The 17,344-nt window shown below is 42.3% G+C and overlaps 1 protein-coding gene across 9 annotated transcripts in view; it reads left to right on the forward strand.

Annotated features, from left to right (window-relative positions):
- Nucleotides 1-17,344, forward strand: part of LOC149307249 (CUGBP Elav-like family member 4) — a 199,471-nt gene that overhangs the window by 137,327 nt on the left and 44,800 nt on the right. For all 9 annotated transcript variants that reach the window (XR_016282357.1, XM_089538742.1, XM_089538736.1 and 6 more), the window contains one exon: nucleotides 13,666-13,714. Coding sequence is in view for 8 of the 9 variants with exons in the window: in XM_089538742.1 (XP_089394868.1) it covers nucleotides 13,666-13,714 (49 nt within the window). In the remaining variant the exon portion in view is untranslated. The remainder of the gene's footprint in view (nucleotides 1-13,665; nucleotides 13,715-17,344) is intronic.

Consider the following 17,344-nt stretch of genomic DNA (forward strand, 5'->3'; position numbering starts at 1 on the left):
CTGGTTTTTGTGTGATGTTCCCTGCTATATTTGAACAGACATTGCAGTTGCACCTTGAGGAACTGACTCTCTAGTCCTTAGAAAGCTTCTGTAGCAATGAATGTAGAAGCCTTTAAATTGTCACAAGAGTCTGTGCTATTTTTGTTGCAACAGACTCACACAGTTCCCTTCTGGAACTTGCAAGGATATTGGATCTGCTTGGCTGGGAAAGCTACCCTCCTGGTGCGTCTACTAAAGCTAGGAACTAACTCATTTTTTTGATGCATTATTTTGGCAACTAGCTACATTTTGTAGCAACAAAGTGGAGTAGAAGTTATATTTTTTGCCTGTGACAGCCTTGGCTGTAAGTCACTTCTTTTTGATGGCAAAGAAATGTCTTTGCCTATAACTCAGGTTGTGTATCCCTCATCTAGAATTCTGAAATGCTCCAAAATTGTCCACATGGGTGGCTGAGTTAGTGACACTTTTCTTTCTGATGGTTCCATGTACAGAAACTTTGTTTCATGCACAAAATTATTAACAATATTATGCATATAATTGCCTTCAGGCTATGTTTATATGGTATATGCAAAACGTAATTGAATTGCATGTTTAGACTTGGGTTCCATTGCCAAGATATCTCATTATTTATATGCATATCCAAAAATAATTTTAAAAATCGAAAGCACATCTGGTCCCAAGCATTTTGGATAAGGGAGACTCAATTTGTACTGGATGTTTTTCAGAGAAATAGCTATGTCAAGAAATCAGAAGAAGACTAGGATGACTAAGATTAGGATAGGCAGCTATGAAAGAACTTGACAAGATTCTTAAGTGCAAAGATATGACACTGAACATCAATGTTGGGATCGTCCCAGCCATGGTATTCACCATCACAATGTACCAATGCAAGAGTTGGACAATGAAGAAAGCTGATAAAAGGAAAATCATTTGAGATGTGAGGCTGGAGAAGAGTGCTGAGGATACCATGGACAACGAAAAAGACAAACAAATGGGACCTAGAACAGATCAAGCCCAAACTCTCACTGTTTTCAACATGAACTTTTGTAGACTTAAGTCTACTTCCAGAAACTTAAAATTTCAGATGCCTATTTAGAAATACAACTAAGGCATGCAAATAAAAAAGGCAGACAAAGGGAATATGAACACAGCAAATAGAAGAATTCTAGGTGTGAATGATTTTCAGTTCCTCCTCGTGTGCAGGAAGGAAAATTTAATTTAAGAAGTCATATGTCTTATGGGGGGAAATACCATCATTCCCCCCCTTCTCTGATAGCTACACTCCTGGTGCAGATCATTCCTACATCAGTGCAGAACACTCCTCTTTCACAACATTGATCACACATGAGGAATTTCTCTTAATTTCGAATGAAAAGAAAGTGGGACCAGAACACATTCACATGAATTTGCTAGTTTAACAAAATTATATGAATGCTCATTGCATTCGAACTGGCTCCCCATTGCCCAAAAATAGCATGCCATTGCCCGAATTTGCATGTGACAGTCTATCATGCAATAATGTGAAACCCCATGATTGCGCTCGGACTGACTTCCCATTGCCCAAATTTGCGTGTAGTAGGTTATCACACAATAATGTTAAACCCCATGATTGCATTCTGATTGCCATTGGATTATATTTCCAATTTCCCTTGTCTGATAAACTCCATTGTTGTTCCTATTCCCTGGACCAGTTTATGAGTGAGTGATCAATCTTCTGATGGTGAGCCACTCCATACTTAGCTAGACTGGTCCTCAAGGAGCAGACATGCATTCCACCATCATGGCCCTGCCTAGAATGCCATACTCTGCTGTCATAACCTTGAAAAGCATACGGTCATCTCCATGCCATGATGGTGAGGTAGCCAAGCAGGACTCTGTGAAGGGAAACACGGATTAAATTGCTGTGAGTCAGAATATTTATTTCAGAGATCCTTGCTTCTTAGGACAGGAACAAGGTAAAATGCTCCCTGAAGATTTCAGGGGGACTAGAAAGGAATCAGCCACAATATGAGAGAAAGGAGACATCAGAAGATTAAAGGCTGTCTTTTTTTTTTTTTTAAGTGGGGGAAGCTTTTCCTCTTCTTCCAAGGAGAGGCAGAGTTGCAATAAACCTCAGCTTGGCCATGTCTCCTCACTGCAAACAGAATGATAATGACAGGAGATCAAGATTTCCCAGGGGCATTTTTGGGTTGGGGGGGTGACTGTTTTAATGCCTGTGCCAAGTCTCCAGAATCTACTCCAGATCTTTCGGTGCTTTGTACATGATTGACAGGGACCTCTGATTTCCCAAAGTTTGACAGCTGTGAATAAAATTGCAGAAAAAAGGATGGCAAAAGCTCTGCTATGGTTGGTTGTTTTGCACATAGCCTGAAAAGGTTTTCCTTTCCTCTCCTTTTTTTAATGGGGCAATTACTGTTTCTAGATTAGAATTCCCAAAGTATGGCCATGCTGTCTGGGGATTTGAGAGAGATCATCCAAAAAAGTCATTTATGGAAGCTCCCGTTTTTTTCAGCTTCATTGTTTGTCACATGTATAATGTAAGGTTTGTTATTGTTGTTGTGTATCTTCAAGTCATTTCTGATTTATGGTGTTCCTAAGGCAAACCTATTATGGGTTTTTCCTGGCAAGATTTGTTCAGAGGAGGTTTGCCATTGCATTCCCCTAAGGCTGAGAGAGTGTCACTTGCAGTTGTTCTCAAACTGTGGGGCTCAAGGAGAGTGCAAGACTTAGAAGACCTGATACCCCACTGCTTTTCCTTCCAATCTTTTTTAATGTCTGAAATTTACACGTGTTGAGTTAGATGTTGAATGTATTTAAATAAATCTGTTCTAATTTGAACAATGTTGTCAAAGAGCTCTAGTGTCTCATTGTTATGTGCCTTCATGTCATTTCTGAGTTATGGCAATCCTAAGGCAAGCCCAATGATTTCCAGTAGCTAGGCCACAATTTGAATCCTTGTCTCCAGAGCTGTAGTCCAATGGTCAAACCACTACATGCCCTCTACCACTACACCATACTTGCCCTCACCAAACTACAAATCCCAAGACTGTATAAGATGCAACCATGGTGGTTAAAGTGGAATCAGAGTGTTATAATTGTTCAATGTCAAAAAGACTGTAGATTTGCACCTGAAAACCTGGCACACCCTCATGTTTCATCCATGGGCTACAATGAGGAAATGGCTTCAACCTGTGAACCACCATTTTACATCTGTCTCCACCCATTTCCCTTACTATTTTACATCTGGCTTTGTTTAATGGGCCTCCAGGCTATAATAAAAATAACTCATAGCCTACCAACTTGTGATTTCTTGCCCTTATCAGATCTAGGAGGAAAGGTCTGTGGCAGGTCTGTTTTGTGGCATCCTATTAAGGAGGTGTACATAATTCTGCTAATAAAACTGTTATGTTACCAACACCTATGTGCAGATCTAAAATCGGTACTCAGGATTTAACAAATCCGCCCACATACCATATGCCATAAGGTACAAATAAGAATGCTGGGTTTAGAACGGGAAAGACATGATTTAAAATTAATAGAGAAAGTTGGTAGTGATGATGCTTTTGCTTAATAATAATAATAATAATAATAATAATAATAATTGGTGAAGGACCTGGAAACCATGCCTCATGAGAAAAGACATAGGGAGCTGGGTATGTTTAGCCTACAAAAGAGGCGGTTAAGAGGTGATATGAAATCCCTGTTTAAGTATTTGAAGCGGTGTCACATTGAGGCTGGAGCAAGCTTATTTTCTGCTGCTCCAGAGACTAGAACACGGAACAATAGATGCAAGCTCCAGTTAAAGAGGTTCCACCTCAACATTAGGAGGAGCTTCCTGACAGTAAGAGCTGTTCAACAGTGGAACACACTTCTTCAGAGTGTGATGGAGTCTCCATCTTTGGAGGTCTGTAAACAGAGGTTGGATGGCCATCTGTCAGGGATGCCTTGATTTGAGTTCCTGCATGGCAGGAGTTTGGACTGGATTCCAACTCTATGATTCTATGATTTGCCAATCCGAGCAAACCGTCCTAGGAAAAGTAGACTGTGGAACTTTTCTCACATAAACCCACAGCAGGAAACATCCTGGTCTCCACTGATTTGAGGACCTGAGTCCTCCTTGCGCTTTCTTGTGCTGTCTCATGTTGTTTGAAGGCTGCCAAGCTGCCTCATCTCCCCAGGGACCAAAACTGGCTGCCAATGTAATCTCTGTCAACAGGATTTGGGAAACATCCTCTGGGAACACAAGAGCTGGAGAAACAAACACGGAGAGTGAAATTATTATTGCTGATTAACTGTTAGCTCCAATTCCACAGGGTGCAATCTCATGCCATAGAAGAAGGAGAAGATTCCAGACTGGAGTTTTCTTTTCGCACACAGACTCAGAAAATCTCCCACCCTCTGCTTGGCTTTTCTCCCCCAAAACAGTGCCCTTCCTTTGCCTCCTTCTGCTGACAGGGTTGAGCATGGCTAGTGGGTAGAGGGACTCCAAATTGATCTAAAGATATATGAATTTTCAACATATAACTCCTTGGCTTCTTCTGATTCTTCTCACCTCCACATTCAGTCATTCCATTCTTTTATGTCAGTGTTTATAGTGATCTGCACTAAGGCTCTTCCAAAGGGTTGTTCATTTTTTAAAAACTGAGGCATGGCTTCCTGAGGCAGTGGCGTCACTGGGGTTGGCATCACCCAGTGCGATAATTCATGATGCCACACACACCCTGTTGACCGCCTCCCATACCACATCATAATCTGTAGTGGTGTTTTTTCTACTGATGTTACTCGTAAATTGTAATTCCCATATATCACTGAATGTAATGGCAATAGTTGTGACGTTAAAAAAATACCTTATATTACATTATCATATGCACAGTCTAAGTGTATTTGCATGCACATTGTTTAATGTGGTTAAAGTGAACTTTAAAGAATTAAGAAAAATAATAATTTATTTTAAAAAACCTGGGGTGTCTCCTTTGTCTTCCTACTAAGCCTCTTCCCACTCACACAATCTCTTCACACTTTTAAAGGGCCACGGGTGAATGGCATAGCCCATTTCTGCCAAAAGACAGATGTTTTGGGAACAGACACTTGGTATGGTCTGTATCCCCCACTCCCTATTGATGCCCCTGTGCTGAAGTGGTCCCATGGTTTGCAAGGCATTTACCCCGATCCTTTTCTTTTTTTTTTCTTTTCTTTTGCATTGTGGTGCTACAGTGCGAAAATATAATGTTATTGATGCACCTGGGCCCTGTTTGCACCGGCATGGGGCACACCTGAGTATTCTGCCCAGAACCGCCTCAACCTCCTGCTTTGCAAAGTCTTCCATTCTGACTCTGGCAAGTTGACCATACACATGTCCCACTGAGCTGTCTGGTGAATCCTCTGCCACCACAGATGCTTTCCTCTGAGGTAAGAACGAGGCACCCAGTGATGGCTGCATGGCTGGGCACCTTGTTCCGACCTCAGAGCAAGCAACTGATGGCAGGGGCAGATACAATGGGCAGCTCAGCAGGATGCAGCCACTCCGCTTCAGAATAGAGGGCTCCAGGTCTTCCCAGAAGATCCAGAGCAAACAGGGACTTAGTTAAATCCAGGGTAAGAGGGGTAAAACTCAGTTCTGCTGCTGTGCAGCCTAATCGCCATCTGGTTTGCTCACACCAGAACCAGGCTTTGGACTGTGCATCATCCGGTCTACTCACCAAGGAAACAAGGAGAGGCCATTGTATTTGGTCTGTGCAGACCTGACACTAAATAACAAAAGGGCAAAGAATGGCAGTATATTTTTATTGTTTTGTCCTGATATGTCTTGACATTAAAAAGAAACCCACTCAAGGTTGGGCACAAAATATGCCACAGATTGCCAGAAAATAGTTTAAATTTTTGTTTAAAGATACCAAGAGCTGCAGCAATAAATACTGTAACTTCTTAACATGTTTATTTGCCCTTTCTGGAGGATTGTCTAGTTCTGTTTCTTATATGCTTGTGACGGTTCTATGGTGGCATTGAGTTCTTTAGATAAAAGGTGTTCTCAAAGGGTCCCATGATAGGCTTGCCTTACGGTCACCATAAATCGGAAATGACTTGAAGGCGCACAACAACCACAGCAATAATAAAAAGGCTCTGCTAAATGGTTTAACAGTTCAAAACTAGGAAGAGATCGACGAGTAAACTTTGCTATTAGCAACTGCTTGTTCTGTTCTTATAGCTGTTAGAATGGAAGATGTACCACACCTGTGCAGTTCAGTGTGCTCTGTATCCTACACTCCAACTGTCCCAGTTTGGCAAGGAGAGAGCCAATTAATCTGCTGCCATCTCTATTTTTTGGCTGCTTTTAAAATGTCCCCATTTCAGTCTCCTTCTCTCCCTTATCCTTGGCTTATTTCAATTACTGCAAATGGAGCATAAAATACAGGAGTAGTTTGCACTGAATTAACTGAAGTAGAAGAAGAGGAGAGGAGGACCTGGAATATTGCCCTTCGCTGTAGACTCAGGCAGAAGCAAACAGATGCAGCCTCTCTTAACTTGTGTGTCCTTCCACATTAATAACTTTTCGCCATCTTGACCACACTGTGATATTGCTATCCTGGTGAACTGCTAGAGGACATGTTATTTGGCTATGCCCTATATAACCTGGGGAGTGGGGATCCTTCTTCCAGGGGCATCACCCTGGAGAAGGGGATGTATATCCCAGCCCAAAGGACCCAGTATCCAGCCCTAGACACTGGAGTGCTTACTGTCAGATAGTCTGGATAGAATCTGTTGTTTAGGGAACCAGTTCTATCGCTTGCTGTGAAGAGTTGCTAGAATCCATTCACACAAAGACTGTGAAGCTGCTGTTGACCACCTGCTGCATTGATTGATTACCAGTAAAGTTTATCGTATAACAGAGCTGTATATCAAAATTTTGGTACCAAATTAATTCTTGGGGAGGCCTGGAATTTCAGCCAGTTCCAGATGGGTTTATGATGGGCTTTAATAGAACCATAGTTTTCAAGTCAAGGGAAGTAATAGTCCCACTATAGTCTGCACTAGTCAGGCCTCAGTTCTGGGTACCTTATTTTGAGAAGGATATAGACAAATTGGTGAAGGTTCAAAGAAGGGCAACAAAGATGGAGAACAAGACATATGAGAAAAAGTTGAAGGAGCATGGTTAGCCTGGTGAAGAGAGGACTGATGGCAGTGATGTATTGAAGTCTTTGAGTCCAAGACTCAAGTCAAGCCTCAGGTCTTGAAGGCTCAAGATGGATCTCAAGTTCCTGCAAGAAACTTTCAAGTCAGGTCTCAAGTCTCTTTTGGAGCCAACTTTAACAGGAAAAAAATGAGTAGGTGGAGGTGTGGGTAGGAGTGGGAGGGTGGATTTCAATAACTATAAAATCAAGAAGACTTACACAAAGTTCAGTAAAAAAAATTATCAGAGGGGAACTGCAAACATGTTAAGCAATGGGCTTGAGGCAAAAGGATCCTTCTAAATCTTTTCAAAGGCTTTAGAAAGCTCCTCTGATGTGCACCGGGGACAAACTGCTGAGTAGTTCAAGCCCATTGCCTGATGTGTTTACTACATCACCTCAAGCCCATTGCCTGATGTGTTTACTACTTCTGGGTGAAGTTAGGTCAGCAAGTCAGTCACTAAAAATATACAAGTCTCAAGTCGTGCTGAGTCACTGCATTGTTCCTTGCCAAGTCAAGTCCAAGTCAAGCCACTGAAGCAACTTGAGTCGAACTTGAGTCCGAGTCAGTCAACTCAAGTCTACATCACTGACTGATGCATGACATGATTGCACTCTTTCAGTATATAAAGGGCCGTCATGGCGATGAGGGGGCAGATTTGTTCTCTGCTACCCAAGAAGGTATGCTAATGGTTTTATCTTATGGGAGAATAGATTTTGGTTGAATATTAGAACTTCTTGACAATGAAAGCAATTCGGTAATGAAGCCGGTTACCTAAAGAGGTGGTAGAACTTGTCTGGATGTCTTCAAAAATAGGCTAGACAGCTATCAGCTGGAAATGCTCTGGCTGGAGTTCTTTCACTGAGGAAGGAGGGGAGGTGGATTCTGTGGCCTATGATACCCCTTCCAACTCTATGGTTCTGAATTGGGAGTGGACACCGGTAGGAGATCCAGGGGCTGGTTTTCTGCTCTTGGGAACCTGCAGAAGGATGCTGCCTAGATACCAAAAATGTCAAAGGGAGGAGGGGAGGGTAAAACTAGAAGTGATTGTAAGTCCACTTTTGGTTGAAAAAACCAGGGTGGGGGAGTTAAACATCAAGCCATTCAAAAGGTGAAGGCTTCTACAAGAAGCAATTCACCATTGGAGGAGGCAGTCCTACAAGAGTAGAGAGGATGAGGACAACAAAAACAACTTGGGGACCACCTGCAGTCCCAGGGCTCCACTTTCTTTACCTCTGGTCCAAAGAGGGTGTATGCATCCATATTACAAATTTTCCACAAAACCTTTTCTGTTGGTAATCCTACGAGGCCTCACCACTTTCATGCACCATAATTTTTTAAGGGGGAAAAACTTTCAATAGAATCAGTGTATATCCCATAATTCATTCCTTGCAATATATGTATTTTTAAGAGTTCTGATGCCTGAGGGTACATAGGCTAGCAATAGAGCTTACTTTGTGGTTGTGGTTAGGGTTAGTGGTTGGACTGAATGTATGCTTCTTGTATTTCCTAGACCATTGAGAATTTTAATCTCACCACCATCACCAAAAGGATCAATGAACTGACCTGCCTACTGAGAACCAGAATATGTCACTCTGCTCTGTAGCATCATAATTCACTGGAAAAGGGCAAGGAACTTTTCATTGTTCCAATATGTTAACACTGTCTGGGACACTCCTTGGATTACAAACCACATAATGCCTGCAAAGCCTCTCACACAGCCTTCTCTGAAGCAATGCCCTGCAGATGTGTTGAACTACAACCTTCACCATCCCCTGTCATAGTGGCTAGAAATCATGGAGGTTGTAGTCCAATACATCTAAAAGGGACCAGGTTAAGGAGGGCAACCATATTGGAACCTGAAGTTGGCTTGTTCAACCAGAACAACTTCTGACTAGAGATGTAAGGAGTTGGCCACAATCATGTTGGGGACTTACATCTTTATAAATCAGATTACATATGCAGAAATTAATATTGCACAGTTGCATAACATTCCTATCCAGTAGAAGTCTGTTATTACATTACTATGTAGCAGAGCTAGAAGAGTGTCCAGTGCACATTGGTTCTTGATGCACAATGGAACTAATGCACAACAGAACCAATGTGCATTGATCTTGATGCACATCACATCAGTACTGATGCATATTGGACACCAATGGACATCGGATACTTTTCTTGGCATCCTATTATGTATCTTTGCAATTCAATAAAGCAGTTTCTTTGTGCTTCGGCTACGTAGCTAGGTATACGTAAAGTTATGTAACATAACATGTCATATAGAATTCCAGCGGTGATTATTAATGTATGGTTTATTTGTATTTTTCAGCTCCCTGTTGTTGTTGTTTTTTAAAAGGCTATCCTTTCTGTCTGTTCTCTTTTGTCTAAAAGAAAGAAATGGAAACTGAAGAGGAAATTGAATTATTCTTGTATTTGCTTGACTGCCTGGTAGAAAACACACAGCTATATCCTTTGGGCTTGGGACTGTTCTGATAATATTACACAGATATGAAAAGTTAAAACTGTTGGGAAATTTCATCAGCTCTGGTCTCATGCTGACAAAAACGAGTAATCCATTTTCAATGTCGCATTCCACCTGAAAGTCCTTTTCCTCCCTCCCTTTACCAGATCATAAGAAAATAAAAGAGTAAATATATGTAAGAACCTTTCAGGAAACAGAAAAACTAAAGGTACAAAAAATCATCTAGTCTTAAAGGTGCCGCACAAGTCTTTGCCATAACAGTGCAATCCTATCTCAAAGATATGGAATCACTACAGGGGAAGAAAAAGTGCAGCCTATTGACCACATGTGGCCCCTTGGACCCTGTTTTGTGGTCCCTAAGGTCCCCAGGTGACCGCCCCCCGAAGACCAGAGACCCCCATTTTAAAATGGGTGATTTTTCATCCAAAAAATATCCCCAAACCACAGCAAAATATTGTGGTTTTGGTCTCTTCACCATGCACGAAATTAGGGAAAGTCAGATGTTTTTCAGTCAAAACCTGGAACTGGAATTAATGTTATATCAGGAGTGATTCTGCAACCCATGGAGGCAGGTTGCAGGGAAGTAAATTTCCCCCCTTAAATTTGTCCCTTCCTGCTGTAACAGATTAGGATTAGGCACAAACCTTTTCTGCCCACAGAAATGCTCTTCTATCAAGCAAAATGCCTATCTCAGAGGTCTGCTCTGCCTGTAAAAATTGCTAACAGAAATGCCCAAAAATAGGTGAAAGAAAAGACAGGGCAAGATAGGAACTAAATTACACCAGAGCTAAGCCTCCTCCATCTGAGGGACACAGCCACAGTACAGACATAAAGTTAGGCCACAGAGAGAGTGCTAAGGAATTGCTCGTATCCCTAGGCTGAGATTGGTTTGGATTTGGCACACCTTCTGCTGGCCAAGTGAGGATTTACCTAGTCCTTAGCCACCTTGACCTTTTAAGGCCATGTGCTGATAAAGTTACCCTTTGGTAAAACAGTGCATCTGTTTTTGGAAAACTATTTTGTGTATGTATGTATGTGCCTTCAAGTCACTTGTGAAATTACATTTAATAGAGGATAACCAGGAGATGTGTGTCCAGCAACATAAAGAGAGGCTGAAGCAGCTTGCGTTTGCCTGACCATACTGGGAAAGGCAAAACTGTGTCCCCTCCTCTCATCTCTCCCACACTGAGTTGAATGAGTGCAAACTACTTTTGTACTTTGAACTCGGGGTGCATTTACACCACAGAATAATGGAGTTTGACACCATTTTCAGTGTTGTAGCCTCATCCAATGGAAACCTGAGATTTGTAGTTTTATAAGGTCTTTAGCCTTCTCTGCCAAAGAGTGCTGGTGGCTTACAAAACTGCAGCCCCCAGGATTCTGTAGGATGGAGCTATGGCAGTTAAAATGGTGTCAAACTGCATTATTTCTGCAGTGTATATGCCTGCATCATTTGCAGTAACAGAAATGGGCTGATGACAAAGAGGAAAATTAGGAGGAAGAGAGAGAAACAGGGATATACTTAAAGGAGATCAAAAAAGGTGGAATGACAGAGGATCAATTCGGAATATTCCTGTGGAACTGGGACTGTTGGAGGATATGATTTCATAGGGTTTACATAGGCAAGGAATATTCAGAGGTGGTTTGCTATTGCCTTCCTCTGAAATATAGCCTATATCCCCTGGTCTTCCTTGGCATTTCCCCATCCAAGTACTCACCAGGCCTCACCCTGCTAAACTTCCAAGATCAAATGGAATCCGGTGCCTTTGGATCCTTGTTTTTATGCAGAGTGTGACAACCTCCAAATGGATCTAGGAAAGTACTATTAAAATACAAAGGCACAACAGATGTATACAGTATGTGCAAGAATCAAGACTTTTTGTCAAACCTCGAAATGAGCAATTGGGTGTTTCCCAGTTGGTATGTGTTTTAACATCAGTCCTTTTAAAACAATATTTTCCCCACCCTGATCTATAAATGATGTTTTGTTGCTGTTCTTTTTATTAATCCATGAATCCATTGCAAATCCCACCTGCCAGGCTAGGAATCAGTCACCCATTTGGTTCCTTGGGTTTGCAAAAGAGGCATTTTAATCTCTCGGTGGGGGCACAAACGTCTACCAGCAGAAATACCCTTCTGGCAACCAAAATCCAACCCTCCCTTGGCTGCTGGAGGGATGAATGGATGGGGAGAAAGAAAGAGAGAGGCTGATTGATGTTAAGTAAGGTGGGAGAGCAAAACTGGATGTCCTCCCCACATGTGTGTGGGCTGCCATAACACTCTGAACCCTCTCAGGCCAAAGAACAGAATTGGCAGGAGACAGGCTGGAGCCCAGCCTCGTAAAAATTCCCCTCGGTGTCAGTTTGACTAATTTGTTAGTCTTATCGCTGGCAGGATCCGACGTGCCCATCATAGGCAGAAGGCCATAAAACTAATGTAGTGAGGAGGCAGCCTGTGGAATGATAGATATGGCCTGCCGCTTGGAACAAGCATTAGCTTTATGAACCGGGGGTAATTGAAAGGAAATATTTGTCATTGGTCTCCGGCGGACAAGAAGTTCACCCAGCAAACTTTGTGGTTGATGACTGGGTTGCCCATCTCAATGTGTGGGAACCAAGGAGGGGGACAGGTTGATCCTTTCCAAGCCATCCCCTGGCCCCAGAAAACAAGGGGATCCACCAGCTATCATGGGCTTAATTCATATCTTTCTTTCTTTACAAATAATTATCCACCCAATAAGTAAAAAGCAGAGCAGTTATGTGGTCCATTAGGGAACACACATACACACATACATAAAATCAGAGAAATGGATTACCTTTTCTTAGGACCTCTTAAATGCTGCAAAATGTTGCAAATTTAGCAGTCGTAGTAGCTGCTGTTGCTGTTTTTGCTGGTGCTTTCCAGTCATTTCCAATTTATAGTGACCCTAAGGAGAACCTAGCATGGCAAGATTTGTTCATAAGAACATTAAATTAGTGACATATACGTATTTTAAAACTAGCATAAGCTTTTTTTTCCTGCTAACGAAACAGACCCTGACTGAGAAAGCTTATGCTACCAACATCTTTCTCTCAAAGGTGCTACAAGATCCCTTGATAATGTAAAACAAGTACAATATAGTTTAAAAACATCAACATTAAAATAGGATTATACCAACCTTTCTCAACCCTTTTACCCTGGAGGGAACCTTGAAATTATATTTGAGTCTCAGGGAATCCCTGCATAAAAATTGTTACATCTGCAGCGCAAAAAAAGTTTATTTTTTTCCAGTCATGATGACTTGTGGAACCCCTTAGCAATTTGGTCACAAATTTTAGGGTTCTAGGAAACCATAGCTGAGAAAAGCTGAATTATACTATTTATGATATTACAACAATTTAACATACACAGTAGTCTGCCCTTATCCACAGGGAATACATTCCAAAGATTGGCAGTAGATGGCTGAAACTGCTGGGTCCATCTTGGGCAGAGCCATAATATTCCCTAAAATAAGGGTGAGGAAGCTCTACCAGCCCAAGGACCAGATTTAGTTTCAGAGCAGTTCTCAGGGGCTTCATTCTAGAGGTGGGTAGGGTCACAGTTTAAGAGGTAGGAGCAAAAGGATCAACAGCTTGTACTGCTAGTAAGTAAGCCTTAGTAGATGCAGTTCATCCTGCTGGAATGGGGAAAGGTCCATACCAAAGTATGGGGAGACTATCAAACAGTGATGTTAGTAAGGAAGATGGCATGGCTTTTGGGAGAAAACCAGTGGGTCAGAGTGGGGCCCAAGAAGGGATGGATTTGGCCCCACTCCAGATGGATTCTGGAGGTCCCTACCTCTGCTCCAAATGGACAATAATTTTTATTTGAATCAAGTATAGGCTCTTAATCTTCTCCATGGGCCTTTTTCGGTTTGGGCATTCCTCATTTGCTTTCGCTGAACCTCTGGACTTCCATAGGTGCCTTTGCTGAGTTGCTTTGGGGAAGAAGTGAATGAGCTGATGACTCTAACCGAGGATGCCTTGTGTTTTGTTTGACAGATGAATCGCCCGATCCAAGTGAAGCCAGCAGACAGCGAGGGCAGAGGAGGTAGGTGGCTCTTCGCTTTAAACACATTGATCCAGAGGTTTGACCCTGAGAATGTCTTTAGTGCAGGACTAGGGAACCTGAGGCCTCCAGAGGTTGTTGAACTACAGTTCCCATCACATATCCTCAAACAGTTCTGATTTGATAGGAACAATCCCGGTTAATCCTCTGCCATCCCACTCTTTCACCTGGTTTCAAATGTCCTAGTTTCTCACTCTTCCTCCCACTTTCCCACTTTCTCTTTGGCATACTTTAGATGCTGTAAATTGAGTGCAAAGTGGCAAAGTGCAACTCGGAGAGAAGAAGAGGTGGAATCTTACCTTTCCCAGTAAGCTGAGGCAAAAACAAACCACTGTAGCCTTTAGTAACTTGTGTGTTTTTCTTCATGAATAATGTTTGCCATTGTGATGTTCTAGTTTTTATCTGTGAAATTTTGGAGTGAATTCAATCTGCTCTTACTAGTCCGGCCATTGGGAAGGTATGAGGGGAACAGTAGTTCATTTGCCTCGGCAGAACTCAAAGCTTCCCCCACCATTTTGGTTCTGTATTTCCAGAAGGAGACCTTGTAGCACTATTAGTAAAAAGGCATTCTGGAACAATTCTGCTTTTACCACCTTAAGTCTGTATCTGCACTACTGAGTTATACTATTTTGATGCCATTTTCACAGCCATGACTTAATCCTTCTGAATCTTGTAGTTTAGTGAAATGCTTATGATTCTCTATTAAAGACCTTTAATGCTCAAGGGAATCCTAGGACCCTCATTAAACTCTTAAATCCCAGCATTCTTTAGGATGGAGTTATGTTAGGATGGAGTTATGGAGTTATGGCAGTTAATGCAGTATCGAACTAGTGTTACTCTCTATCCCACTTTTGTCCGCAGCTTTCTTCCACTGTTACAAAATGAGTTCAAAGTACCAAAGTTGTTTGCATTCAGTTAAGTCAGCAGCAAGAAAAAGAGAGAAAGGGGTGGAAATCTTGCCCTTCCCAGTAGGCTCAGCCAAAGGCAAACTGCTGCAGCAGCCTCTTCTATTTTGTGTATTCGTCCTCATTTTCTCCTAGGTTCTTTCCTAGGGCCACCTACAGCCTGCTGTGGCAGTTTTGAGTCCATCAGTGCCTCCGTTGTCCCCCTTTTCTCAGTTTAAAACAGAGGATAATGTTCTTCTCTGGGAAGCCTCCAGGAGAGTCAATTTACTTTTTAAATTTAAATTCTCATTTTAGCAAAATAAAATTGAGGTGCATGGAAGAGCTGAAGGGGGAGGCACAAAACAGCCTTGGGGGCTACATGAGTCCTGCTCCTGTTCAAAATTCTTTATAGTCCTCCTTTCTGTGTTCCCAGTTAGCTGTTCCTCGCTGGAATCATTTTTTAAAGAAATAAAATCATAATTAGTTAAAGAGAGAGAGAGAGATCTGGCATGACTTTGCTCCTGACAGGTAGTAGGACAGAGCTGGGAAAAGAAAGGCTCAGAAGTGAAAAAAGATTAAATTAAACACCCCCAGAATCCCATGCTAGCAACAACAGGGATTCAAACAATACTTGTGGAACACCAGTGGCGTACAGCCAACACCATCCTTCCTAATCTAACACAATCTGACATCAAATTGTTGTTACTTGCCTTCAAGATGATTTCAGTAGTATGTCAATCCTATCCAGGGGAGGGAGTGGCAAGATCAGTTCAGAGGAGAGTTGTCATTGCCTTCCCTAAGGCTGAGAGAGTGTGACTTGCCTAAGGTCACCATATGTGTGTGTGCATGCCTTCAAGTTACTTGCCAACATGTGGCAACCCCAGAAGAAAAGGCATGAACAGGGGAGTTTTGGAGCTCAGATCCGGGGTGACTGCAGGTACACAATGCGAATTCACGTCATAACGTGAATGTGTTATCAGACGAAATTCGTTTCTATGGGTGCTCCTTCCATGGCACTTCTGCAGTGATTCCAAAGTGACCCCTCATTTTGGTAAAATCGTAAAAAAAGTGAATTCACAGAATTCGCTTTCAAACTCACTTCGATTTCACTTCAAATTGGTCTGGTGTGGAAGATCACGCCGATGTCACCCCCCTTGTCCCCGTGCATCCTGTTCCTTCATCCCCCTCTTCCTCCTTCATGCTATCTCGTCCTCTCTGCCACCCTGTGACCTATCCCATCATCCCCTGACTGCTCCTGCATCCGAATCCTGGCTCCAGTGACCTCCTGCGACCTATCCCATCATCCCCTGACTACTCCTTCAGTCTGATGAAGAATGACAGCTAAGGAGGGGGCAGCGAGAAGGACAGTGTTCAGACCCCCACTGAGCATGCATAAGGGTCCCAGTTTGAATCACTGAATCTGCATGGTATGCACCGGTGTGGTAATAACAATTTGCACTCACTCCGCTTTGCATGAATCCGCATCACGTGACTTGCCTTGGATTCAATTCCCCCTTGATTCTGAAGGGCAATGGAAGGGCAACCAGGTGTGATAAAACATTCACGTTACAACATAAATTCGTATAGCTGAACCAGGAGTCACCCCGGATCTGAGCTCCAAAAAGCCCCATGTGATATACTCCAGGGTAAGGCTCAGTAGGCACTGAAAGGAGAGGCCTCAAGGTTTTAAAAAATGTTTTACTCTTTTTAAGTTTTCACATCTTACCAAATGCTGACTTTAACCACACAAAACTACACACATGTAAATATATTTAGACTGTGTGTAAATGTGTTTACATGTACATTGTAATTTAAAAGTATGATTTCCCTTTTGCTAGCTGTTTTTGTCACAATTATTATTACTGCATTACATGATATATGGGAATTACAATTTAGGAGTAACATCAGTACAAAAAACATTACCCAGGAAGGATTCTGTATGCTGTGGTATGGGAGGGGTGGCACCATGAGGAACTGCACCAGTTGACACCAATCCTAAAGATGCCACTGGTTTCCCTTTGTACATGCAGATGTCCTCCTTTTCCAGGACATGTCCTATATTTCAACCTCCTGTCCAGGAGGAATTCCAAAATGTCCTCCATTTTGAGCATGATCTAGAAGCATGAATTTAAATGTATATACGTAAATCCATCAGTGATACCTTTACTGGCCAACTGAAATGCACCATATATTTGTTGCAAACTTTCAAAGCTCCATGGGCTTCTTCATCAGGGAAGATGTTACCAACCAAACAAGAGAAGAAGAACAAATGGAGATGTTAGTCAGATGCCTGCATGTTGTTTCAGTCCTTAGTAAAGATGCTGCAATGGGGAGATATTTCAGAGTCCAGGAAATGTAAAGTCCACTTGCATCTCATCAGGGATCCATCTTTTGCAATCCAATATGTCTCCACTCCACTGAGGTCACAGGCCTCTTTGTAAGCAGAGAACAATGGATTCCTCAAGAAGTCTCCATGTTTTTGCATCAGAGACGTTTTGGTGATGGAGCATTTTCCAGCTTTCATTGTGTTGTACCGTACATTTTTCTTGAATGTCCTACATTTTGTGGTGTCTTGTCCTCCGTGCAGTTAGGCCATCTGATCACCTTGCCTACATGGGTGGCATTCCATGAATTGTGAGAAATCCCTAAGATCTACTGACTGTGCCTCCTTTCTTTTTGGTCACTGTAAAGCACCTGAAATGAAGACATGAGCAAAACAGCTTGTAAT

This window comes from Sceloporus occidentalis, unplaced genomic scaffold, assembly GCF_023333645.1.
Source record: "Sceloporus occidentalis isolate IW3139 unplaced genomic scaffold, rSceOcc1.0.p SCAF_9, whole genome shotgun sequence".
Classification (NCBI taxonomy): Eukaryota; Metazoa; Chordata; class Lepidosauria; order Squamata; family Phrynosomatidae; genus Sceloporus; species Sceloporus occidentalis.